The 27,848-nt window shown below is 47.7% G+C and overlaps 1 protein-coding gene across 1 annotated transcript; it reads left to right on the top strand.

Annotated features, from left to right (window-relative positions):
* The first annotated feature begins 1,007 nt into the window (after positions 1-1,007).
* Positions 1,008-27,139, top strand: LOC144168490 (aminopeptidase Ey-like). Its single transcript, XM_077697460.1, has 2 exons — positions 1,008-2,894; positions 27,002-27,139. The coding sequence occupies exons 1-2, from the start codon at positions 1,008-1,010 to the stop codon at positions 27,137-27,139; spliced, it is 2,025 nt and encodes a 674-aa protein (XP_077553586.1).
* The last annotated feature ends 709 nt before the right edge of the window (positions 27,140-27,848 follow it).

Raw genomic sequence — 27,848 nt, 5'->3', positions numbered from 1 at the left:
AAAAGGCATGTATAACACAAAAAGGGTATTTATAGGCGCCAAAAAGTCCTTATAGTAAAAAAAGGCACTAAAAAGCCGATAGAGTCAGAATAGGCACTATAGGCACAATAAACTATTGTTTAAAAGACTCCTCTTCCCTTAGTTTGTGCTTATATGTTAAATAGGCTTGATACGGACCGAAGAAAGAAGTAGGCATTTTGCCTACAGTTCCGCTCTCTAGTAATCACCATACGCGGGCGCACGTAGGGACTGCGTCCCTACACCATTTAGATTTATTGTGGGGTTTAACGTTCCGACGCAACGCAGGCGATGAGGCGCGCCGGAGTGGAGGGCTACGGATTAATTTTGACCCCCTGGGGATCTTTAATGTGCGCGAAAATCTCGAACACACGCGCATTTTTGCTTTTCGCCTCCATCAGAAAGCGGCCGCCATGGCCGGTAATCGAACCGGCATCCTCGTGCTCAGCAGCACAACGCCTTAGCCACTGAGCCACTACGGTGGGTCCCTACGGCATTTAAAAAGCGGATTTTTGCGTAGTCCTATCGGCATTTAACCGTAATCCGAGCATTTAATACATGCAATGTTTGATGAAACCACCACCAATATTGTCACCGCTGCCATCCCCGCTATTATCGTTATCGTCTGAACCTCGGCCCCATGGGGAGACATCATTGCCCTGTGCATGTCAACGTGCAAACCAATCTGAAGAAGAAGAAGAAGAAGAAGAAGAAGAAGAAGAAGAATAAGGCGAAGAATAATGGCACCGCAGCGCTTACAGTCCCAAGCAAACCAAACAATTCTGACTAGTGGCCACACGATGGATTGTTCGTTCTCCGCCTCAAGAACGAGTTTAGTTCGCTACAAGCAGACAACCTTTGGTGGCAAGGTATGGTTGTCTGTCAAACAAGGTCTGTGCGCCATCTCTGTACCACTGGCTCTCTTCACCATCATCTTTCTGGCTTTTCCCACCCATACTAAGCACATCGAGGGCAGATTAGAAAGAAGTATGCCTCTGTTGGGTCCAGATTTGCCCGTTCGTCCCGTTCACTACGACCTGTACATCGAGCCGGATTTACATCACCGCTTTTTCCAAGGAGAGGTGACCGTTGTGATGGAATGCACTCGCGACGCGACCCTCGTGGCAATGCATTCGGCGAACACAGTCATCAAGAGGGCCTCTCTCAGCGATTCCGATAGGAGAGACATCGAGGTGATCTTTTCCACGAGAGAAGACGCCGAGCTCATCGATTTTAGGCTTACCTATGGTAACCTCGTCGCCGGAAACAGCTACAACCTCACGATAGGCTTTAGCGGCGTCATGAGAGAGGACGAAGATGACCTTTTGCTGGCCATCGATAACTATCCGCATCCTGCCAATGTCTCGATGAACGTGACAGTGTGGACGTTCGCCAAGATGGGGAGTGCACGCAAGCTGTTTCCTTGCTTCGACGAACCAACTCAGAGAGCTACTTTTGACGTGCGCGTGGTAAGACCAAACTCGTTCATGGCCATTTCTTCAGCGGACGCGATCAACTGCGAGGACGTTGATTCCGTTGGTGACCGGGTTAGTTGCACCTTTGAAAGAACAACCGCCATTTCACCTGATCAGCTGGCGCTAGTTGTGACCAACCTGACAAGCGTCACTGCTGGACGGGTCATCGTGTGGTCACCTGGACTTGACAGCGTCGCAGACCTCGCCGGTCAAATATTCAACGCTTCGGAGCAATCGCTTGGCGTAGATTTTCCTTACAAGAACCTCCATGTGGTGGTTGTAGCCACTGCGAAGACCAACGTGGTGGCCAAAGGATGTGTAATTATGTTGGAGGAGCCCAATCGCGTCTGCTCCCCGGCACTCGACTACCTTGACCCGAGGAAAAGTAGTTGTGTCGAGTCCCTTGCCCGTCATGTAGTATTCATGTGGTTCGACGTCTTAGTCATCCTGCGGGAGGATAGGGACCGATGGCTCACCGTGACGCTGTCTGCCTACTATGCTTACAAGGTTCTGGCCATTCTTCTTCCAACGTGGGGCCTTGAGGACTTGATCAGTCTTAGAGTGCTCAGTTCCATGGCCTCTTATCGAGAACCTAGGCCGATAGCAGAAGCTCTAAGTGCGGAACAAGTTCCAATTTACCTGAGCGCAGCCGCCTGGAAACCTTATGCAGTAATGCGCATGTTTGAGCGAGTACTGACACCGGCCATCTTCTCGAGGCAGATCACCAACTTTCTCAAGAACTTCACGCAGAAGACAGCGACTGCTAAGGATGTCCTGTTGTATCTAGACCCATCCTTGGAACTAGCAAAAAATCTGTCCAGTTGGCTCCAAGAACCCACCTACCCCCTCGTTAGTGTGCAGCGAGAGAACTCGACTTCTCTGAGGCTGCAGCAAGAAAGCTTCCAAGATTCGCCACGTTCTTCCAGCCTGTCTCACCACGCTCTACCCATGAGTGTTACGATCCAGAGAGGCGGCAAGGAACAACTTAGTTTCGTATCCTGGCTGACAGCCTCTTCTATGGCGTTGGAGATTCCCGCGACGTCGCCCACAGACTGGATCTTGCTTAACGGTGATGGCATCGGATACTTCCACGTCCTTTACGACCCACCGGACGCTTTGCTTCTCATCGCGCAGCTTCACAAAAATCACCGCGCATTCACGCCCGTCCAGAGAGCTGTGATCCTCAACGATGTGTTCTACGCTGCTGTGAGCGAGCGCACTTCACCAACATACGTCGCACAGGCGTTTAGGTACCTTTTGTCCGAAGACGCCTGGTTACCCCTGATGATGTACTTCGAGATGGCCGCTAAGATACCCCCGCATTGGTCGGACGCCTGGAACAGCAGCAAGCAACTCGACTGGAAGCGGCACAATGAAGAGCTGTGCTTGCAGGTGTCGCGAGTCGGGCCGACGTCAAATCACGAATCCGCGAAATTCTTACTGCTTGAAAGACTGGGGACGCACTGCTGCCGTTTTGTTACTTCAATGTGCAGACATTTGGAACCAGCCGTCTAGGAAACGCGCGAATTTATAGGCCTCACATTCGAACTTTATATCGAAATGTCAGAGACTCCATTCTCTCAAATATATTTAGTGAGGTAATACTCGTACCGTTACAAGCTCCTTCACAATTGGACGTTGTGTTATTCCGGAGGAGGCAGATACAATTTATTTTTCCGTCGAAATCATGTACTCCTTAACTGGGCCATACTGCAACTGTATTGTGTGCTAACGGCAAGCAGCCAAACACTATGATCTAGACTGCTATAGTATCTTGGCATCAGTAGCATTTCTACCATAAATAATGTTTGAAACTTTCTTGTATCTCATCATCATCATCATCAGACTATTTACGCCCACTGCAGGGCAAATGCCTCTCCCATTATTCTCCAATCACCCCGGTCCTGTGCCAACTGTGACCAATTTATCCCCGCAAACTTCTTGATCTCCTCTGCCCATCTAACTTTATGCCGCCCCCTGCAAAGCTTGCCTTCTCTAGGGATCCACTCTGTTACCCTTAATGACCAGCGGTTATCTTGCCTTCGCATTACATGCCCCGCCCACGTCCATTTCTTTTTCTTAATCTCTACTAATATGTCCTTAACACGTGTTTGTTCCCTGACCCACCCCGCTCTCTTCTTGTCCCTTAATGTTACACCTATCGTTTTCCGCTCCATTGCAAAATGACAGGTGTAACATCTCGTATCTATCGCACTATAAAAAATAACTACTGAAAATTCAAGGTTCAGTTTACGTCGCCATGAAGGTGAAATGCAAGTTCGGCTCATTTGAAACATGGCAACGTTTAAATAGCAATCGCGCCAACTTGAACACAAATTTAATGAGTTGATCTAGATAAAAAGGAACAAATATGAAAGAAGGGCATCTCGCAACCACCTTCTCTCACTTCCCCAATGACGTCACAGAGTTTGGTTCGTGGGCTCGGCAGCCGCTGAGTTCAGCTACCTCCAGTAAACCTGGTTACGCATGCAGTTATATTGGTGCCACCAGCCCGGTTTTATCACTCTGCTTGAATGTTCGCGTCGAGTTAGCGTACTAATTACTTCATTGAGTTGCATCTTCAATCACGTCACAATATATATCGTGTCGCAATAACAACACTGGGTACCTCTTTTGGTGATAACGCACTTCGTCGTCCGTTTACCAATTTACCAAAGGTGATTTGTTTGAAGCAAAACGAGGATGTTTGTTGCCTGGGTCGCTTTAAAGGTGAACGAGCGGTTTTGCCTCGTGATTTCGGGTTGTGCCAGAAGAACAACAGTTATAACACATATTGAGTGAAGCAAGATTAGCGTAATTTGACTCCAAGTCCCGACTTAGCGGGTTGGACACTGTTTGGGGCAAACCCAGAGATTAGTTAGCGAACGTTGGTACGCGTTACACATATGACGTAAACCAAGTCGATGGGGCAGCCAAGAAAGCCAATTCCTTCTTGGCTTTCTCTGCTGCGGCATCGCGGGGAGTTTAATGTTCCTTTACGCACACACCTACGCAGTCGATTCTTGTTTGTAAGGTTCACACAGTGGCACAGTAAAATATAGTTGGAAGTTTGCGTTGTGTGCGTCAGTCCACTTCATCCGTGTTTCCCCACTTATTTCGGAATTATATGGTGGAACGACGAAGCGCACCATACGATTTGCCTAAAAAATGCATGTGCGCAGGGGCGACACGCAAGGCGTGCAAGGCGTTTTACGTTGCACAATGTCCCCGCGTAGACGTCCTTTTAACTGCGAAGGCATTTCTTAGCCGCAGGTTGTCTTGCGTCGTTGAGCGGCGTGCGCCTATAGCAGCAGCTGTGGCGCGCGCCTAGCAACCGGAGCAGGTGCGAAGTAGCGGAGGGCAAGGGGAGAGGAGGAGCGCGCTCAGCGTGTGAGGGCGCTCGCATCGCGGAGCTCGGGCGGAGTAGCGGAGAGTGAGTGGAGAGGAGGAGCGCGCTCGGCGTGTGAGGGCGCTCGCATCGCGGAGCTCGGGCGGAGTAGCGGAGAGTGAGTGGAGAGGAGGAGCGCGCTCGGCGTGTGAGGGCGCTCGCATCGCGGAGCTCGGGGCGGAGAGAGAGCTCGCGCGCGGGCTGGCGCGGGTCTCTCTCTCCTCTCCGCGTACCCCTCTCCGCTCGCTGCACATATAAATGCAGGAGCGCGCGCCTCTCTCCGTGACTGCTTGCCGACTGGCGCCTTAATAGCGATGGAAGTCGGTGAAGTCGAATCCCTCGCGGCAACGATACCGCAAAGAAGAATTCGGTGCACCCAATGCATTCGCATTTCCGCACGATCCCCTTCGGGGAGGTGGGGGGATTTTTTTCAATCAGACTGAATGCTCGGCTATGCCTTTCGTCGCATTTGCAGACTAGACCACTCCGATTGGTCATCCGGGAGCATTGTGGGGAAGACGCCCTACGGGGACTTTCTGGAGTGTACCAACGGGCTGAGCACGAACGGCTGAACACAAACCCAAAGAAAAACAACCATGTAACACACTTTCAGATATTGCTCCCGCAATTTCCAGTATCTATAGTTCATACCACAAGCTGCATGCAGCCCAGTGGAGGCTACATTGTTGTCGATTGAGCGCCCACTGAAGGCGCATAACTCACCGTGAAGGAAAGCGAGACTAGGCGCCGGGGCCTTGCGGTACAACCTGCCGAGAGGGGAGAAGGAAATGTCCTTTCAAGACCCCCTTCGCGGTGAGTTAGGCGCCCTGCTGAGCACGAGGTCGCGGGTTCGATTCCCGGCCGCGGCGGCAGCTTTTCTGATGGAGGCGAAAAGCAAAAACGCCCGTGTGTACGAGATTTCGGCGCACGATAAAGATCCCCAGGTGGTCAAAATTAATCCGGAGCCCTCCACTACGGCACGCCTCATCGCCTGCGTTGCGTCGGCGCGTTAACCCCACGATCAATCAATCTTAGGCGCCCTGAGTGGTCCCTCTATTGACAACAATGTAGCCTCCACAGTGCTGCGTGCAGCTTGTGGTATGAACTATTGGCCTAGCGTGCCCTTTCCCGCCACGCGTTGATGAGGCAGTCGGTCGGTAGGTGGTTTCCTTAGACGGTTGGTCCTATTTATAAATATAGATATCTCGTTGTGCTAACGACTCCACATTAAGTTTCGTCTTATTGAAACTTTTTGCCTCTCGGGCAAAAACAAAAATACACAAGGCAACGGGCACAATTCATATTCTCTGCTCACCTCAAACATCACCGCATTATCTCAGGACAGGAAGAAAGACGACTGCGATCAGAGACCCGAAGCTGGAAATGGAATAAATAGTCTAGAGAGCTGAATTAGGAAAGAAGAAATTCAGCATAAATTCAGAGAATTATCTACTAATGCCCAGCATTGTTATGCCGCTTGTCTTGAGTGTGAGTTTTTCCCAGCCAAATGTTTTGGTTTTTCGAAACCCTGTCCGACCAATTATCACCATTTACGCTATGATAACGATTAGAAGTGGAACTTTCGCGGAATCTGCATTATTGTGGAAATGCCGGGCATTCCACGGCTCGCCATTTTTCGTTATTTTTTGTTTACATTTTTCTTATTTTTTTATTTCAAAATTCGTTCGGCCAATTAGCTCCATTTACGCTATATTCACGATTACAGGTGGGACTTTCGCGAAATCTTCATCATTGTCAAAAATGCAGGGTGTTACACGGTTCGCCATTTCTCGTATTTTTTTTATATATTTCTTAATTTTTTAGTTGTTCTAAATTTTGTGCGACCAGTTATCTCCATTTATCCTCTTATAGCGATTACCGGTGGAACTTCCGCGATATTTGCATTTTTGCGTAACTGCAGGACGTTACACGGTCCTGGCTGTGGGGATACTCGGAAAAGAAGGCTACGCATTAAAAAAAATAAATAATGAAATCCGCTTGCGGAGCACCTACAAACATGGTTAAGTGCGAACACGCAGAGAACGCAGGATCCTGTCCCAGCTTTCTTGCGCCAGAAGACTAAAACCTTCCCATCGTCGAGTTCTCATTAGTCGCAAAAGAAAAAAAAGACCACCGGTACAACTAGCGAACGGCTAATAATGAAGTATTTGAATAGGAAAACAACCTGCTGTAACTGTAGCAGCAGTGTCACCATTAATCCTCTCTCGCAGAAAGGGGGAGGGCCCAAGAGAGGGAAAGTAGGGCCCTACAGTAATCCGAAACTTTAGAAAAAAAGAGGGAAGGCGAGTAGCTGAGGGAAGAGGGCGATATCTTTCTCGTTCCACCCTCTGAATCGGCCCAAAATATTGACTCGTAGCTTTAATTAAAACTGGAGACGAATAAGAAAAACAATCCAGAAAGAAAAAATAATCAGAGCAAAAAAATTCACGCAACTCTACGAAGTGAATCATGACGAGTGGGCGAAGCACTGGGGATCGTTCTTACCGTAAATCACCCGTGGCATTGCCAACTCGCGTATGTAAATGAGTGACAATGCGTGTGTACAGTATATGGAATTCCAATCCAATCCAATCTCATGCAATTCAATTCAATCCAATCCAACCGTTTCAATACAATCCAATCTGTATCCAATTAAGTCGAATCCAATCCAATCCAATCCAATGCTCCTCGCGCATGTGCAACACTGCGTATACGGACGCCAAGCCCCGGACAAAGCAAAGTCCTAAGGTGCTTCGCCCCTAAAATTTGTGCGCAGAATATCCAAATGAGTCACCATAGACAGAAAAAAGGAAAGCGCTGTGCGCATAATGAAGACGGCTATGGATCCGGGAGACGAAAGAAGGTGAGATTGGAACCAAACGGCGCAAAATACTTTTGTTGCTTCTACTGAGCATGAGTTGAGGCTGGAATTGAGCAGGAGGAGAAGGAATGAGCCGATGCAGTACTTGAAGCCGATCAGGTGTGCGGAAGAAGAAGAGCCTCGAACGGGTTTTCGTGGGGAGAAACGCACAATAACGGCAAACATGGTCTTTCGTTTAAATATTTTTTTATCCCTGCTAGACCTTATGGACGCAGCTTAACAACCATTTGCTCGCTGCTGGTCGCCTCCGTCTCGTCTCCTTGCACACGCTTGTGCTGAACACTTAGTTCACTCGTTTTTTATATTGTGGTTCGTAAGACGCGCTATTTTGGTATTCTTTCAATGTGATATGATCAAGGACATTGTAGTTTTTAAATGCTAAGTAACGCATGGCGGGCGCCCGTATCTGAGGCCATACGTGATCGCGTAGGCCTGTGCAGCCACCTCACGTCAAACAATGGAACTTATTGGAGCAACAGGCCTTTTTCTTTTCAGCGCTGACAACGACGACGACGACGGCAATCCTCGAGGCCATGATTGATACGTTTTCAGTTTGCAGTTCGAGTTTTAAAGCGAAGCTTCACATGGCTAGGGTTGCGTGCATTGTTTCTGTGCGCGATCAAAAAACGCCTTGCAGCAAAGCCAACTTTACCGGGAGGGCTCAGCAGAAAGTGGCTGTAACTCTTCTTTTATCAACACTTCCCAAAAATAGTAATATGACAATTGACCGCTAAGACAGCTCTATCATGACCCTGAGTTTTCTTCACTTCCCATGAATAGTTAGCTCACGGTAAAATTGTAAACGCTACAGATTAATTACCGTCTGCTGTCAATTCATGGGCACCAACGGCACGAGTATAGTTTGTAGGAATCCTCAAATTTCAAATTTTTCACATTTATTCAAATTTATTCAAAAAGTACAAGGTTGTATTGACATAGTGGGAATTTACAGGATCCAGGATCCCCTCTGAAATCCGGCGTTGCTCCGTGTAAACTACCGCGTGCTACCTTTCCTGCCATCTGTGAACAAACGGTGGGAAGACGGTGATGAAGGCGGCCGTGGCACGTCCAATGGGATCTAGATGAGCGCAGCGGCGCTTGTCAGTGCTGGGAGTCACCAGCCAGGAGTGCCGCCAGCCAGGAGAGACCAGCCGCCGCCAGCCACCTTCAGAAGCCCGCACGACAGCACGCGGACAGCCTTTCGTCCCGCTGTGCCGTACGCCTCCGCACAGTGAAGTACTCTAGCGAACGTATCCCCTGTGCAGTTTGTGTTTCTTTTCTGCTGCTTAAGTAAAGCCCCTGTTCCTACTTGCAACGTTCTGTGCGCTAATGTTTTGACAAGGCTGTAGCCTGCACCCCCTGGGTAGGCAAGTTGTAACTATTGTTTTATCAAAACATTACAACCAAAATTGTACAAAAATTAGCCGCGAAGACGACTATATTGTTAGGGGTAGTTTCATTTACTTGTCGTAGTTAAGTTTACAATGAAGTTGTAAACGTTACAGAATTCCCGTCTGCTGTCAATACATAAGCTGTCAATGCCTACGATGTTTGTTTGCCATAGAATAGAACTCCAGACCTTCCAAGTTTCATTAAGTAATCACATAGTCACCATCCCCAAACGACTATAAAACTAGTACATGGTCATTCTCAAACAATGTGTGCGATGTGTATTCTATGCAGCTCAGCTTCGGTGGTGATCCAGCTACACAGAGATATGTTTACCCCTTCAAAAGAAGAGGCGAACTTCCAAACCGCCTGAAGAAGTTGTCTTTTTGTATAGGTGTGTGTGATCGACAGCGCATGCGCCGTGATACCGGTGACGGGCACATGGCCATGGACACTCGGTGACGCACATGGTGTTCCCACTGCCACGCGCACATGTTGACAGAAAATCCACGAGAAAAAGTACCTCATGTAAAAATACCCTGTATGACTATTCTGCCGCTCTAAACAGAAAACATCTGATAATGGCAGGCCTAAATGTGCGGCAACACACTCAATATTGGTGGCTCTGGGATCCTGCCTACCGTTCCTTGCTAGACTATATCACGAATGCTAAACTAGCTTCTTGCTCGAACTCGCTTGGCACTCACTTGGAACTGGCTTCGTATCCACTAAGGCTAAGGCTAAATGCTATGAAACAAATGAAAAGACAACAACAAAATAGAAATTCCTGAATAGGTGCCAGGCAAGAAAGAGAAAGGCGCAATATTTCACCGAAGGAGATATTTGCACTATTGGGTATAAAGAAGCGAAGATATGCAAACTTGCGGTACCTTTGAGGGGACTGTTACCCGCCGCGGTGACTCAGTGGCTAAGGCATTGCGCTGCTGAGCACGAGGTGGCGGGTTCGATTAACGTCCGCGGCGGCTGCTTTTCTGGTGGAGGCGAAAAGCAAGAACGCCCGTGTGTACGAGATTTCGGCGCACGTTAGAGATCCCCAGGTGGTCAAAATTAATCCGGAGCCCTCCACTACGGCGCGCCTCATCGCCTGGGTTGCGTCGGCGCGTTAAACTCTATAATCAATCAATTGAGGGTACTGTTTGGGAGGGGTGGTGCGAATTACGAACCGCCATTCTTCCCCGTCTAGACATTTACCAGTTTCCGTTCTTTGCGCTTTTTGTTCCTGAGCCCGAGCTTTCGCTTAGCGGCAATATTGACTGTCAGGAGCTATTGGACCAGGAGACCGGAAAAGAGGGACACGGAAGCGAGAAAAAATGAAGGAACGCAATCACCAGGATACGGAAAATCGAACGAAAATCACGGGGGGCGGTCGGCCATGATAAAAACCGGCAACGTCCATCCTGCGAGGAATGTCAAAGTAGGGGCTGAAATTATGAAAAACTGGTGAAGGGAGGCTGCCGGCGATATTAAGATCGAGTAACCAGGAAAGGAACAACGTTTCGAACAAAGAATCGAAGTGCTAAAAAACAAAATCAGCAATCGAGGAGAAAACAATAAACCGCCAAAGAAGCAGTAACACAGCGACGAAAATGGGAGAAATACGAGCATGTCGGAGTGTAATAAGAATCATGTCAACGCGGATCACCGTGTTCGTTTGTTTTTCTGCTCTTGCAACCACCTTTTGCCTATTCGAATATCATCGTTTCCTTTTATACACTTTTGCTTCATGTCCCTTCTGAACATTTGCGCGGATATGTACGCAGCTCTAGAATTTTAAGCGCATGTGGGAAGGGCACGACAAATAACAGCATACGGTTGCTGAGAGCCGCAGATACAGTAGTGTTCTATAATACCGAAGTCGTAATATGCGTAGTTTCCAGAATGCACTTTATTTTTTTGTGGAAGTGAGACGTGACTGCAAAGGAGGTAGGCTATTGAAATCGACTTCAAGGAGGAGGAGGAGAAAAGTGAACAGGAAGACCGAGAGGTTATCGAGACGTTCACGCAATCACCCTGTGGGTAGGTTAGTTCTCGGCCCTTAGCCCAAGTATGCTGCAAAACTAAGGGCGTGAAGTGTACCTACTTTTCACGACGAGATTCACGACGTTTTCACGTTTTCAGGGATTCACGACGTTTTGTTCTTCGTTCTGGCTTCATAAAAGCAACGATGAGAAGTAAACTATTTTTTTTTTGCTTAAATACATGAACTACTTTTGGCTTCAGATTTAGCCTGGAGATGTGGAGAGGAGAGGATAAATTTTGTATTTTTACATGTTCTTGATATGGCTTATCGTTTGCTCGTTTTCTAAACGGTAATTTTGGGTTGAAAGATGCGCACCTATGTGGAATCAATATAGTTCAGATTAACCGCACTTGAAGTGCCTCCGCAATGGCTGTCATTCATTATATTTGAGCCTGTTCTTGACTAAAATTTATTCGTCTAAAACAAAACGCACGTGCGCCCGCGTGTTTGTGTGCGTGTGTGTGTGTGTGTGTGTGTGTGTGTGTGTGAGAGAGAGAGAGAGAGAGAGAGAGAGAGAGAGAGAGAGAGAGAGAGAGAGAGAGAGAGGGGGGGGGGGATGAATATGCGGATCTAAAAAAGTCGAGTAAAAAGGCATGTAGGTGAGTGAGGCGGTTTTTGACTAACATGCGCTCGGGTAGGAACACTGCGGATTAATCCGTCCTTAAACAAGGGAGGAAAAAAACACATTACAATAAGTGCCCTGCGCCCAGAAGTATTTGCGTGCTTCCATAAACGCTATAGGTAGTTAAACGGGACGGAGAATTCGAAATCAGATTGACAAGTAGGTTCTTATTATTGGCATGAATTAATAACCACCAGATCGACCGTAGCCAGTGGAATAAAAAGAAGTAGTGCGAAAGCCTCTAGTGCCCCATTCTGCGAAGAAGCATGGCGAACTGGTGTCATCAGCCGTTATGACAGATCTTACAAAGCACAACTTTTTTTATATTCATCAGCATGGATTTCTTCAAGGGTGTTCGTGCGCAACCCAATAATTTGAGCTTGTAAGCGACATACATCAGGCCATTCATGACTCATCCCAAATTGCTACCAGATTCATCGACTTTGCAAAAGCATTTGATAAAGTACCTCATAAACGCCTAATGATGAAACTTTCCCGGCTTAACATAAACAGCAGCGTTCTCAATTGGATTGCTACATTTTTAACCAAGCGCTATCAATACGTTTCAGTAAATGACCACAATTCCCCCTTACCACAAGTCAAATCAGGAGTGCCTCAGGGCTCTGTACTGGGACCAATTCTATTCTTGGTCTACATTATTGACGTAAGCAATCACTTAAGTTTTAATGTTCGGTTATTCGCCGACGATTGCGTAATTTACAGAAAAATTAACAGCTATGAAGATTCTAATGCTTTACAGACCGAGCTGGATAATATTGTTAACTGGTTCGAGGATTGGCAAATGCAAATAAATGCTTCCAAAACAAAAGCTATGACATTTACCAGGTCTACTAACATGCACCTAAATTCGTATTCTATTAATAACACAGTGATCGAAAACGTCTCTACGCTAAAATATCTGGGTGTCTATTTGTCGTCCAACGTTACGTGGAATGAACATATTGATGCTATAATTTCCAAGGCAAGTAAAACACTCGGTTTCATCAAACGAAATTTGTATTTAGCTAGTCAGTCAACTAAACGTGTAGCTTATACTACATTATTTCGATCCAAACTTGAGTACGCGTCCATTATTTGGAACCCAAACCAGGCATACTTAACAAACAGACTGGAGGCCTTGCAAAATAGAGCGGCCCGTTTCATTACTAAGAACTATTCCCGCACATCTAGCATAACAGCCATTATAGAATCTCTACTGCTGCCCTCCCTCGAAAAACGAAGAATACTAGCATTACTATCTCACTTCCACCGGCTTTATCATAGTGCGTCGTCATTTGCTGCATCGCATATCAAACCTGGCCATTGCACTTTTCCACGTCTAGATCATCCTTTCAAATTCCTCCCCTTGTTTGCCCGTACTAATCTTCTTCGTAAATCCCCGTTGTTCTTGGCCATCTTTCATCGGAATCGGTTACTAGAAGATATTGCCACAATTCATAATCACGATTTGTTTGTAACCCATTTGAAGGGATTTTTTTGTATAGATAGCTAAAATTATCAGAGCCATGAACCATGTACGATGTGCGCTTGCTTTGTATTTCTTTTTCATTTACTGTTTTGTTTGTTTGCTTTTCTACCTTTTCCTGCTACATGCCCGCTCTTGACTGTTTGCTCTTGAATTGAAATGTATCCAACACATTGTCCCCCCCTTTCCCCCCCCCCTCTTCTATGTAATGCCCTTCGGGGTCTTTAGGTTATCTGAATAAAAAAAAGTATCGTTATCGTCGTGGTTGTAGATGTCGTTGTTGCCCAGTCAAATTTAGGGGTACTTGTTGTACGCTTTAGTTATCGCTTTTCGCAGGTACAACTCCGGCTATCGATTGTCTTCTCTTTTTGTTATTCTTCATGACACACTGCTCTCTGTACTCGATGGTCCATCATTTTTTGTTTTTCGACGTGCCACACCATTAAAAGTGAAGCTGAAAATGACTAGAATTAAGGTAGGATGTATGTCAATAGTAAATGCGGGCGCAGACTGAGGCTGCTTAATGATTTACAACCTACGCAAGACAGCCAGCGCAGCGCTCGAACTACATTTGCGAATGACGCGTTTTATATACTGCCGCGTACCATGTGCAAGCCCTCTGTGCAGTGTTTGCACGACCACAACTCGATCACGCGAATAGAAGAATCGAGTTACCGCAACAAAGTAACTTGCAAGGCTCACGTTCGATCCTGGTGCACACGTAAACTAACACCGCGCTATGCGTATACATGCCAGCGGCTTCCACCCCGCACGAATATCCCCTTGTAGACAAAAATATAGAACAAAACAGCCTCACTTAGTGCGTGTTTGTAAAACGGGGCTCTAGAAATTCTATAAATGCTGCCAAATAGCGATTGGGGCGCGAAAACAAGAGCAATTAAACTGCACAAAAAGTGCAGCGAGCGGATCGAAGCATTGCGAGGGCGTCTGCTCTGAAACAGCCAACAAAAATGGCGGAACCACCGCGGAGTTAAAGGGACCGCGGCGCTTCTGGTGAGGATAAAAAAAAAAAAAAAAAACGAGAGCAGCGTAGAAGGAGGGAGCAGTTGGCGCTACCTTAGTAATTTTAAAGGCCTTAGTCAAATTGCCGCGGTTGAAAACAGTAACAAAAAATTCACGCATCTCCACGAAGGGAATCATAACGAGTGGGCAAAACACTGAGGGTCTTTCTTACCATAAATCACCCGTGGCATTGCCCACTCACCGAGGCAAATGAGTGGCAACGCGTGTGTACGGTATATACAATTCCAATCCAATCTAATCTGATACAATTTAATTGAAATCAACCCAATACAATACAAACACAATCCAATCCAATTTATTCCAATCCAACTCATTTCAATCCAATCCATTTAGATCCACTCCATTTCAATCCAATCCAATCCAATCCTGCGACCTTTTAGGTGGCTGACATACACATATTCGGTTTATAACACTGTGTATACACGCACGCCAAGGCACGGACAAAGCGAGGTCCTAAGGTGCTTCGGACCCAAAAAAAAGCACACCAATCCAATATACGTGTTCCTAGAATTCCACCGGCGCCTCCCTTTGCGGACCTGTGGCGATTCCGGGGCTGTGTCATTTCGCGTTACCATAGCAACGGTGCTCCCCACGTTTCTTCATTGCAGCGCGCGTGCACCTCGTTACAACATCGATGGCTCCGGCGAAGCGCTAAACTCTACAGTGGGGCCGCACGGTCTCATAGAAGCATTCCGTTAGCACTAGTAGAGTCAAATAATAATACCAACGGATATCTGTTCAGCTAGCTGCTTCTCAAAGCGAAGACCTGTGCCTTTTGTTGCCTGTCTTTTCATTTGCCTGCACAGCAGGAATCCAAGCCTCTGCTACTTTCTACGGTGCGCAGTTGGTAAATATAAAGAGACACTTCATTGCGAAATGTCAGCTTAAACGGCATCAATACAAAAATGCTGGGCGAGACTTTTAGAAGCGATTTTCTTTTTGGGTCCATTCGAAGAATGTCGAGGTTTATCCCTGGTGACCCATCACCGGAGTAGACGTGTCCGCTTCTGTTTTCTACCAGTTGCATCGAGATACAGCCCGTCCATTCCTTCGAGAACGACTGGTGATTGAAGTTCCTGTCCTCCTGAGACTGTACTTTTTTCTTCATTTCCCATTGCCTCTCACCTCTTTGAAAGCCGATGCTCACCCACACGACTATATTTTGTTTATAGGTTTCCATCGGATCGAGGATGATAAATATGGGAAGTTGAAAAATTATGCCGAGAAAGCATGCGAAAGGGAAACCTTTAAAGGTGAATAAATAAAATACGTGTGCCGGTTTGGAGAAAAGGGGCCGCGTTAAAGTGAATGGTGTGCAAGCGCTCACATAACTCCAAGGTTTGACAGGGAAGAGCAAGTGAACATGAACAGATGGGGCTTTTAGCAGCTACATAACAACGAAATTGAAGATTTTCTCTTGGCTGGCAGCCTTCTTTCTTTAACTTTACGAGTGTTTCTTTCCCCTTTTCACGTGCGCATGTGTTGTACGCTTTAGCTCTCGCTTCTCGCGGGTGAAACTCCCGTTATTGATTGTCTTCATTTTTTTCTTATTCTTCATGACACAGTGCTCTCTGTAATCGACAGTCCATCGTTTTTTTCGACGGGCCACACCATTAAAATTGCCTTACGGTTAAAAGCAGCAGATCCGCGGCAATTTTTGAAGTGCGAATGCACTTTATAAGCGACCCTGAATTCCGTTGACCGCCGTCCGTCCACATAGCAACAGCTGCGGGTGCGCGCGCTCCTCGTCTTCCTTGGCAACGGGGGGAGATGGCACATACCCACGTGGGGGATTGGCCAGGACTCTCCTCGTCTTCCTTGGCAACGGGGGGAAATGGGCGCGCGCTGCCTGGCCGCTGACATGGCACATACCCACGTGGGGGATCGGCCAGGAATCGGGCGTGAGAAGGGCTAATGCACCCGCTTAAAGGAGTACTGACACGAAATTTCAAAGCTGAGATCCGCTCTAGCAATCAAGTACAACGACAACACAAATAGGTGTCTGTGCATGGAACATACCCACGTGGGGGATTGGCCAGGAATCGGGCGTGAGAAGGGCTAATGCACCCGCTTAGAGGAGTACTGACACGAAATTTCAAAGCTGAGATCCGCTCTAGCAATCAAGTACAACGACAACACAAATAGGTGTCTGTGAATAAATGCATCTTTCTTTCTTTGTAGTTGTGTGTGTGTGTGTGTGTGATCTCTCTTTCGCGAACATTACCGAACCGCGCAAATTCAACTCCTGCATTCGCACTTTCACATTCTTCCCCTCGGGGAAATGCGGGGAAATTTTCCCGCTATATAAAGCCACTGCGCGTGCCGGGAACGCTCGGCGGTCGGCACAAAGCACGCGCTCCGGAGCGCTCCGCATTTTCTTCGTATTTTTTTTTCTGCAAAGGCGAATTTACGAAGTGTGCGAGAGCTCCGGTGTTAATAAACCGTGAAGTTGACCTGCAACCGCCAATACGACGGCCACCGCTCCAATGGCGTAAAAACAGGGGTGCATAACGAGGGAAATTGGATCGAGCACGGTTGTTTTTCCTCGTCTTTCACAGAGATTTGCGAGCTCACCGCTTCACGTGCACGTGTATTATTTGGCTCAGGTGCTCCTGGCTGTGTAATCCGAACGTCGCGCAGTCTTATTAACCCTGGTCGGAGCGTATTGTACGGTCCCTTCAAGTGTCGCTGCTAATCTTTTATTGCGCATCAATTAGTGTTGTAATAGACTTCCATGGAAAACATTTTGCAGTGAGTTGTACCGTCAAGTTAACCAAGTCAACATTTACAAGAAAAACCTACATTATTAACCTGTTTTTATACCGGCCTGACAGAGAAGCGAAGAAACGAGACCGCAGCAATAAAAGGTAACACAAAAAGAAAAACACTCCTGCTTTTTCCCCCGAACCCGTTTGAACCCGTTTGAACTGATTCGAACCGGTTAGAACCGGAACGTAATGGTGCTCGGGAACCATACCCGGAACCGAACCCGAAAAATTCCCCCGCACCTCCCCGAGGGGGATTGTGAGGATGCAGAAATGCGAACGTCGAACGCAACGTCCTCGGGTACCATGCGAGGAAGGCACCGCATAACCTTCGATACGTCGATGGGCACGTTCACCGCCTGTCCCTTGATTCCAAACTGCCCGTTGCCTCGAGTCAGCCGCCTGATGCTCATGAAGGGGAGTCGAGGCGCGATGAGCCGCTCTTCGACCGGGTTCAGATCGGGAAGATGCGCCGGCCGAGGAGGATAACGGTAGCCAAAACTCACGCAGCCCTCCTCTTCGCAGCTTTGTCTTCTTCTCCTTCTTCTTCAGCGGTTCCCCTACGGGAAGATGACGATGGTGGTTGAACGCGAAGCTATCTCGTGATGGATTGTTTGGTTGGCCAATCCCTAGGGGCATCATGCCACAATCATCATCTCACGTAGCCCTCTTCTTCGCAGCTTTGTCTTCTTCTCCTTCTTCTTCTTCAGCGGTTCCCCTACGGGAAGATGACGATGGTGGTTGAACGCGAAGCTATCTCGTGATGGATTGTTTGGTTGGCCAGTCCCTAGGGGCATCAGGCCACAATCATCATCAGACGCGCTGCGGACGCCGGCCAAGGGACGCACGACAACCCCCGACTATAATGCATTTCTGCATAAAAATTCTAGTTCGACACCACGATTATGACATCAATTCCTTATAACCCTATGTTGCAGTTCAGCGCGCCGCCACCATGTTCGCGCGTGCTGCAAGTTTCGTGCAGTGCGCCTGTGCTCTGCGGCAGAGGCTACCCTCCTCGGACATGTCACTACGTGTGCCTGCCGGGCAGGGCCCATTGGTGGAGACTCAAGCTGTTGCAGGTGCAAAATATAAAAAAAGAAACTGTTCATGTAGGGACGTGCCCAGGCGAAGCGGTCTCAGCTCGCCCAGATCTCCTCTTGCCCTCTCTCAGACTCAACGAGCGGCGCTATTGCTGGCTCTCACGGATTCGGGAAAAAGTGTTGTGTGTCTTTATGTGTGTACTTTTTTCGGACCTTGTGCACAGAAGTACTAGCTTGGAAATCCCCGCAGCCATAATGGCTTCTGTGTATAAAACCTACCCTCACTGCGGATAGTATGATTCGTTTTGGAGTAGCGAATCCACGTATGCTTCGCTCTGGTCGAGTCCCGTACTGTATTGTTTCTGTATTGCTTCGGCTCATACCTAGGCATGCAGTAAACCAGTAAAGCTTGCCTTCAGCCTCTTGTCGTCATCATCAAGGCAGCAGCCTTTGCTGGCCGTTCGACCACCGCGATACCACACATTAGGAGGGCGACGGAGCACGGTTCGGGGTCACTTTCCCGAATGTAACAGCTACGAGAGTTCTTTCTAAGAAGCGCGCTTTTAGCATAGCGAGCAGTCTTCCAGCAATTTTTGTCATGCGAGTGTCGTTAACTGCCCAGATTAAGCGCAAAACACAGCGAAGCACAACAGTAGAAATCCTTCAGCGAAAGGTGCGAAGGGGGTAGAGCTTGAGGTGGCGTCCATTCATGTGTTCGCCGGTCAGCTGAGGACAGCTGAAATCGTTTCTCCACAGTTAGAAGTGAGTGGTAAAAAGCAAGGTATCGGCTGCATTGAATTCTAATGTTGTTACATCACATTCCGGAACGTGTTATCTCGTTTTGTTGAGCGCTATGTTGTTTGGTAAGCAGAATTTCTGTCGCTAAGGTTTCAAACCGCTAGTTTTTTGCTAAAACATCCTGTGCGCAGTTCCACCGCTTTTTGGTGGAAGGCGAACCTCGGCCGTCTGTACGCGAGCAGTCAATGAGACCGCACAATATGCTGCTAGTGCGCTGAAAGAATATGGGCCGAGTGTAAGAAATGAAACCATTCAATGATTGTCTGTTCTAAACAAAATATTTTCAAGCACACAGGGGGGTGGGAAGTGGGAGCGATGCGACAAACGGGCTAAAAGTAAAAATGGTGGAAAAAGGGGGAACATGTCCACCACGTTAACTGCAATATACAGTCGAGTCCACTTTAAAGGATGCCGTTGATAACAATATCTCGGATATAACTATGAACAGCTATGGCACCGTTAACTTTTGTAATCTTTCTATGGTAAAATAAACCGCTTATTACAATGCTCCAGTGACACGATATCGGATATAACGATTGAATCTGGTTATATTGTGCACCAAAAGTGCAACAGTGATGAATCTAACGACGCGGTTGCGCAGCCTAGTCAGGTAGTTTCTTGGTAGGAGGCCCTATGCGTGACACAGTCCCTCGGGGACTTTGTTTCCGCCAAGGACATTTACCTCAGCTAGGTGAAGCACCTATAGATGCTCTTGGAAATGATTTGCGCTAGCGTCACAAGCGGCAAACAAAGGTGACCGAGTGTGGCTTCTTTTCCGCAAATTAGTAGTAGTTCGACCTTGCTGGCGTGCGAATAAAATATTTTGAGCTCTCTTCCATCTTTTTATTTCGCAACCCGCTTATAACAATTATAGGTTATAACGATGGTATTTCCTTGGTATTGGATATTGTTATAAGTGGACTAGACTGTACTCTAGAGCAGTGATTTACGTGCCCCTTTTACCGCATCCACAATGTTCCCGCCGAATTCCTTCGCTGTGGTAGGATTTGTTATATCATATGGTTATCTGAAACTCCGTACTGGCAGCAAGAGCGAATTTCATGTACAGCGATGTTCGATATACGGCCGCGTGTGTTTGGATCATGCAACTTCGTTCATAAAAGGGCCGGAGTTAATACTTTGCAGTGGCTGCTGGGACTGCTTCCTTGGGTCATACTATTCATTTATTGCGGGAATTGTTTCCTTTGTAGAGCGTTCTAATGGTGTACGAACAGGCCCGGAATCACTCCCCTGTCGATCTTCGAAAGGCGGAGTAAAGTAGTCTCTGTCTTGTCATCGTGATGCAAAGACTGTGGTCCCCTCTCTTTTTAATTCTCTAGCTACTTGCTGCAGTAGAGCCTGAAGAGTCGTTATTATATGAGACTGTGAGGAAAGGCGTCCTATTCTTATTTTCGAGTTTTGTATTTGCTCTTTCTCTTAAAATCGCATTTTATTTATTTATTTATTTATTTATTTATTTATTTATTTATTTTATGTATTTATTATTTATTTATTTATTTATTTTTATGTATTCATTTATTTATTATTTATTATCCTGAAGACGCTGAGCCCTCCCATCCCGTCGTCACCTGACGAACATGCGACCTGGGGGTCCGGCCCACTATGCAGCATCTTGTATGGGAGTGTCCCGGACTTGAGGCTATTCGCGCGCGCCATCGCCACCAAGTTCCGACGTACGAGTACTGGATGTCGCCACCACAGCACACGAACGCAGCCGAGTCCTGCGTTCCCTCTGGGACTTCGCACGCGAGGCTGACATTCTGAGCCGGACTTAATTTTACTCCCTCCTTTTCCGCCCTACCATTCTTATAGGCCTCTGAGCGAGCCTTTTCCCTAATAAACTTACATCTATTTATTTATTTATTTATTTATTTATTTATTTTTTTATTTATTTATTTATTTATTTATTTATTTATAGATACTGTCAACCCTCGCTTGAGGGGCGTAAGTGGGAGGGAGTACAATAGTGAGTACGAATAGAAACCAGAAAAACAAGAAAGAGCAATCACTAAGCAATGCACAGAGGAAAGCAGAATTGGCAGTAGTTCAACCATGACTAAAATAAGCATCAATTTCGCTATCAGAAGTTTGCACATCGGTACTATTAACAGCATCGTGTGGTAAACGATTACATTGTCCTATAGCATCTGGGAAAAAGGACCGCCCGAAAATGTCAGTGCGAGACTTGAAAAGTTGAATGGGAGCGTCATGTTTCAATCTCGCTTTACGTTTTCCGGGAAGGCGTAGGTACTCGTCTTTAGGTATTTTTAATAGCCCTTGGATTATACGAAATATTTTTTTGTTTTTTGTTTTCGTCTTCTAATTTCCAGTGATTCTAAATTGCCCGAATTGAGCATGTGAGTTACTGAATCCAGCCTTGTATATCCAGAGCATACAAACCGTACTGCGAGCCTCTCAATTTGCTCTAACTTGGTGACCAAGTGTTTCTGGTGAGGCCTCCAAACGAGAGAGGCATACTCCAGTCTAGGTCGAACATATGTTTTTTATGCAAGCAGTGTAATGTTTTTTGGTGTTTTTTTTTAAACAACGTTTTTTGAATGGCCCAAAACAAATCCATTCAATATGACGATGCCAAGATAAGTTGTTCGTAAAGGTCACCCCTAAGTATTTAAAATAGGAAGTTTTACAGAGATTGTTGCTCCTGATGTTGCACTGAAAATTGAGACCATTTTTTAGGTTAGTCATGTTTACATATGCTGTTTTCTTGAAGTTTATTTGCATATCCCATTCACAAAACCACAATTCCAAATCTTGAAGGCACTTCTTCAACTCAAGTTGATTATAAGTACAGCTTTTAGGCATATAAATCAAACATTCATCCGCATAAAATTTCATCTTTACAGGTGGCTTCACAATAGTACTTACATCATTTGTGAACAATAAAACAATAGCGGGTCAAGCACGGACCATTCAGGCACACCTGAAAACACGCCTAGTGTAGCTGAAAGAGAACCATCAATCCTCACCGCTTGCTTGCGGTTATTCAGCTAGGCGCAAATACAATTTCAAATTTCATCACTGAATCCCATTTCTCGCAGTTTAAAAAGCAGTTCAGTGTGGTTGATACCATCAAAAGCTATCAATACAAATCACATCAACCAGCTGGCGGTCGCGTATCACCACCAACACCACCACCACCACCACCACCATCATCATCATCATCATCATCAATATCATCATCACCACCAGCCTATCCACGCTCACTGCAGGGCAAAGGCCTCTCCCATTATTCTCCAATTATTCCGGGCCTGCGCAACTGCGACCAATTTATCTCTGCAGACTTCTTGATCTCATCTGCCCATCTAACTTTCTGCCGCCCCCTGCCCCGCTTGCCTTCTCTAGTGACCCACTCTGTTACTCTTAATGACCAACGGTTATCTTGGCTTCGCCTTACATTCCCTGCCCACTTCCATTTCTTCTTCTTAATTTCTACTAATATGTCCTTAACACGCGTTTGTTCTCTGACCCACTCCGCTCTCTTCATGTCCCTTAATGTTACACCTATTATCTTCCGTTCCATTGTGAGTACCGGTGAGTACCGGTAAGATGCAGGTGTCATACACTTTCTTCATCAGGGACACTGGTAGGCTGCCATTCATTATCGGAGAATGCCTGCCGAATGCACTCCACCCTATTCTTATCCTTCAAATTATCTCTGCCTCGGGGTAGTCGTCTATAGCCGAGCTGAAATCATAAATTGTTTGAATCAGTTGCGTCACTGGGGACTGTGGATATCTAAAATTTCTAACCTTCATTCATTCATTGGCTGGAGTAATCCATGCTTCCTTTTTTAGCGCAAGCACGTTTATTCCTAATTCAAAGCTTGGAAACCTAACCGCACTACTTAGAAAAATCATCTCTAAACAATATTCCTTACCGTGGCGCTTAGTTTAAGGTCAATTTTAGAGTATTTAAACTTGTTTTACACATGTACATTGAAGGAAGCACAATCAACCGAAGCCTGACCTATCTAAAGCTCTTGCAACATCCGTGGCTAACTTAAAAATGATCTAAAATACCTGTTTTAAGCTTAATAGCATATCAAACAGGTAGTGCAAAGGGCAGATGACGGAGAGGCAACGAGCACGAACGGGGGCTAAGAGATCTCCGGGGAAGCAAAGAAGGTAAAAACGTAAAGCAGGCCTCCAGGCGCTTTTAGGTGAGCTGCCATGCAGTCTGACACCGTTGGGGCTTTGTTTAGAGAGCAAACAGCCCACTCGTTCTGTCTGTTTACGTTCCCAGTCCGGTCCAGTCTGGTAACGCCACTATTCGGACACAGGCACGCGCCACCGAGGCCGACAAGTGTCTGTCGATGAGGCGTCCTCGATGGAGGGGCAGCCCAAACACGAGCGTGAGTTTTCTTAATGAGAGGAGGTGGTGTGTTATTCCTGCCCTGGCTTTCGCTCAGTGTAGCATCTATACACGTCTCTCGCTTCTCATTGGCGTAAGGGCGGAAGGACGTTGTCCATTGGAGAGAAGAGGGGAAAAGAACTGTTGTAACTTGTAAAGCAGGTGACACTTATGCCGGCTAAAGGAGAAAACAGACAGCACAAAATGGTTGCAGGGGACCGTCACCTTTGACATTTCCATCATAGGAAAAACAGCCTTCGCCGAATTGATCGTGCTCACGGGCTACTCTATTGCGTGTAAATTTAGTTCAATAGGGAGGAACAGGAGCACACAAAGTGAACAAACATAGTTGTATAAAACAGGCAAAAAATGCCAAATAAACTCTTGTCATAGAACACGTAGCAGTACATAGATAATTGCTTCTGGCGGGATAATGCACTCGTAACCTGCTTCCGTGTCCACGCCGAATGTTCGGCAGGGCTGGGAACAAAAAAGAGAGTGAAAGTTTTAAAAAATCGAGACAAACTTCAGTGCTAAAAAGTACAGTCCAGAAACGACAAGAACACAGAAACCAGAAAACTTGCCGGAAATAGTTAACGCTGTTACTCTGCAGGCGGGGTATTTTTGTGTTTAGTATTATGTGTGCATAAGATAAACTTACGGCATTGGAAGCCCATTAAATTGAAATATCTAAAGTTACACGACCAGTGGGTATATTTTGCGGAAATTGTGACGTTTAATAATTTGGCCTGGAAATGGTTATACGTTGCCAGATCTCGCTCATAAAACATTAAGTATATAACAAATAAATATCTCTGATCCAAAATATTATTCGTAAATAAGGATATAAACGAAATATTTCTGTTTAAAATTCAATTCATTTGGAGCCGACTGGCTGGAGCCGACGGGAGCCGACTCTGTGAGCTGTGGGAGAACCTGACGACTAGCGCCGGCTTGGATGCCGAGCAACTCCTGGTCTCCAGGGCTGAAACAGCATGGCTGTCACGTGGTCTCCTGGCCTGAGGGACCACTCCCACATCACTAGGCTCAAATTATTAAAGCATTTCACCACCACTACCGGAGTTCCGGGCGGCGGGTTTAGTGATCAATACCTACTGGCTACACGTTTACCGAAGTCAATTTTAGGTGGACTGTGCTACATGATGGCAAACCTCCCCGAACTCGTTTCTCTAAATTCTGGCAATGAATTTTTTGGTAACGTCCACGTTGATTATGGTAGCGTAAATGTAATTAGTGGGAATATAGGAAGGGGCTTCTCCTGGAATCAGACGTTTTTTTTTTTTTTTTTTTGTCAGGCGGGTTAGCTTTATTTAAAAGTTGGCTCCGATTCCACAAGTGCGGGCGTAAAAACAGTTAATAGAGGCGCACTAACCCACACTAAAGTGAAGAAAGCTCACCTAACGCGTAAGAATTGAAGGCAGCGAAGCTGTACGCAACATTCGAGAGCATCCCGACTGTTTAAGCCCACAATTGCAGCCGGTTTGCTTCTTCTCTTCCGCAATGACCTTTACTTCATCATTGTCACTGTAAGTGTGAGCTTCTTTCATTAAGTTTTCGAAGTGTTAGTCATTGGGCATCACCTTGGAGGGGTGTACGTTATGAAGTTTCTTTTTCGTTCCGAGCAAGTGTTTCCACGATTACGGTTAACGCTAAAGTCTTTTTTTGCCAATCTTGGCCAATCTCGCTGAGTGTGCATGCTTGGCTTGACGAGCATGCGCAGGGGCACTGGGCGGTCGTCGCGAGGCACGCACACACGAGCGCTAGGTATTTTTTTTGTTTTGTTAACTGCCGGGCTGCCGCCCAGGACCCGCGCTCACACGGGCGCGTACGGAAGTTTCTTGCTATTTTTAACTGCGGACACGAACAATTACGATTTTCTAAACAGCTTCGCGGTTAAAAGAAACGTCGGCCAAAATTTGTGTCGCAATCACGAAGGAGACAACAGACAACACACACGCTGGACTCTTACATGACATAATGTTGAAGAACGCTTCATCCTAGTGACTATTACCAACCCATAATATGGTGAGAGGTGATTGAAATGATCGTGCAAGTGCTAGCGTAGACACACTATTTAAACCCGGCACTCGCTAGCTCGAACAAGGGATACCACGCTGTTACGAATGAGCTCGCCGCGGGGCTTTGTTTCAACACTGCTCGGCTGTGCGGCGAAGTCACCACTACGTGCGCCTTTAAAGCGGGATCTCCCTGTCGGTGACTCACGCTTGCAGCAAGCTCAGATGTGCCTGTATCTCTGACGCCTATCTATCGGCGCGATTCAAACCGACGTTGGTAGACGAGGCACGCTTCAACTTGCCCCAAGAACACAGAAGCCCCGCGTCCGCTGCGGAGACCTCCTCTCTCTCCTCTCTCGGACTCAGCGTGCATTGCTACTACCGACTGCTCACGAACTCTGGAAAGAGTGTTGTGTATGTCTGTGCCGTTAGTGTAGGGTTCGCAATCTAGAGGGAACGCTTGTTTCGACCGTTAGCACTTTGGGTATAAATAAGACCCCTCCAAGCGCTGTAGTTCATTCCTGTTTGAGTAGGGAATCAATGCTGTCACTCTGGTCGAGTCCTGTACTGTAACTTCGCCTGTGGGGGCATTGTTCTTTGGCTCCGGCTCATCTCTCGCTATGAAGTAAACGAGTTACGTTTTGCCTACGGCTTCTAGAGAGAGAGAGAGAGAAAACATCTTTATTTGTCCTGCAAACGCGACGCGGCCTCACGTCGTGTCAGCCGGCCACTCGGCTTCCGTCACCTACTCATGCCTACCCCCGGGTGGGGGTGACACTTTCGGGCGTTGAAGCTCGAGGGCGTCCGACACTTGCTGGACGGCATGTGTTGTATGACGTAGTCTTTGCATGTCGCCGCACTGACAAGGTACGGCGGGAACGTCTCTGCTGCACTGGCCTCGCTCGGGTGTCTTCTGCAGTCCCACAGGATGTGGGCCGCCGTGGCCCTGTCCTTCTTGCACATCACACACACATCACTGGGGTACACCTCCGGGCATATGTGTTTAGCTATTACTGCAGTCATCAGCGCACGTGTTTGCAGCTGCCTAAACACCACTGCTTCGCGTCGCGTCAGCTTAGGGTGGGGTGGGGGTAGCGTCCGGCGGTTAGTCCGGTACCACTCCAGGGTGTCCTTGTAGGTGGTGAGTGGCACCACCTCGTCGTCTTCCTCCGCCGCAAGTTGGGGGCTCGGGCTCGCGCCGCGGCTGGTGAACGCGCGTGCCACCCGGTTGGCCTCCTCATTGCCGTTCTCGCCCGTGCTCAACGGGCCGGCGTGCGCCGGGAACCACTTAATAGTCACCGCTGATCGTCTGGAGAGTAGGGCCCCGCACACCCTCACAACACTGAGGGAGACACTATTCGTAGCGTAGTGCGAGATCGCCTGTCTAGCGTCACTGATGACTGTGGTGCACTCTGGGTTCGCAAGGGCTAATGCGATCGCCATCTCTTCGGCCTGGTCCGTGCTCTTGGCCCTGACGCTGCCGGCCGTGTACAGCGCCCCGGTGGTGACTGCTACCACCGCCGCGGCGTACGTGTTGGGCCGGTCCGGGTACTTGGCTACGTCCACGTAGTATGCTCCGGTGTCCATCGCGTGTGTCGCCGTGAGTGCCTTGGCTCTGGCCAGCCGTCGTTCCTGATTGTGCTCAGGATGCATGTGCCGGGGGATGGGTGGCACGTGGATGTTGCGGAGCAGGTCCCGCGGGAGCGAAGCTCGCTCCGCGCCGTCCTGCGTTCCTTGTCCCTGGTGCCCGAGCCGCTGTAAGATCGCGCGTCCCGCTCTCGTTTGCCTTAGTCTCGTTAGCTGTGCCGTGCGCTGGGCCTCGGCTATCTCGTCAAGAGTGTTGTGAACTCCCAGCTCGAGGAGCTTGTCCGTGCTGGTGTGCGTGTATAGCCCGAGTGCCGCCTTATACGCCTTGCGGATGATGGCGTCGAGCTTTTTGCGCTCCGCCGCCTTCCAGTTGTGGAAAGCCGCTACATAGGCTACGTGACCGACTGCGAATGACTGGACGAGCCGGAGCAGACTTGCTTCCTTCATCCCCGCATGCCTGGTGGACACTCTCCGGATGAGTCTAGTGGCCGTTTCCATCTTAGTTTCCAGCTTCCTGATTGCGAGGCCGTTGTGCCTGAGCGCGTCTATGTGGAGGCCGAGGACCCTCAGGGTCTTAACGTGTGGGATGGCCGTTCCGTCCCGCGTTCTCAGGGTGATGTCCGGGGTTGTACCCTTGCACCTTCCGTTGGGTGGCAGAATTAGGAGCTCCGACTTTGCAGGCGAGCAGATCAGCCCGGTTCCCTGCAACTGGTTCTCGATAACGTCGATCGCCTGCTGCAGTGCGGCCTCAATGTGGCCGTCACTGCCTCCCGTCATCCACAGGGTGATGTCGTCGGCGTAGATCGTGTGCTTGACGTCCGGGAGGCCGGCGAGCCTGTTGGCCACCCCGATCATCAGCATGTTGAACAGAATAGGTGATATC

Source organism: Haemaphysalis longicornis, unplaced genomic scaffold, assembly GCF_048455015.1.
Source record: "Haemaphysalis longicornis isolate Haplotype H1 unplaced genomic scaffold, Haemaphysalis longicornis Haplotype H1 scaffold_2, whole genome shotgun sequence".
Classification (NCBI taxonomy): domain Eukaryota; kingdom Metazoa; phylum Arthropoda; class Arachnida; order Ixodida; family Ixodidae; genus Haemaphysalis; species Haemaphysalis longicornis.
Note: the sequence above shows the minus strand (reverse complement) of the source record. Positions and strands in the feature narration are given on the sequence as shown.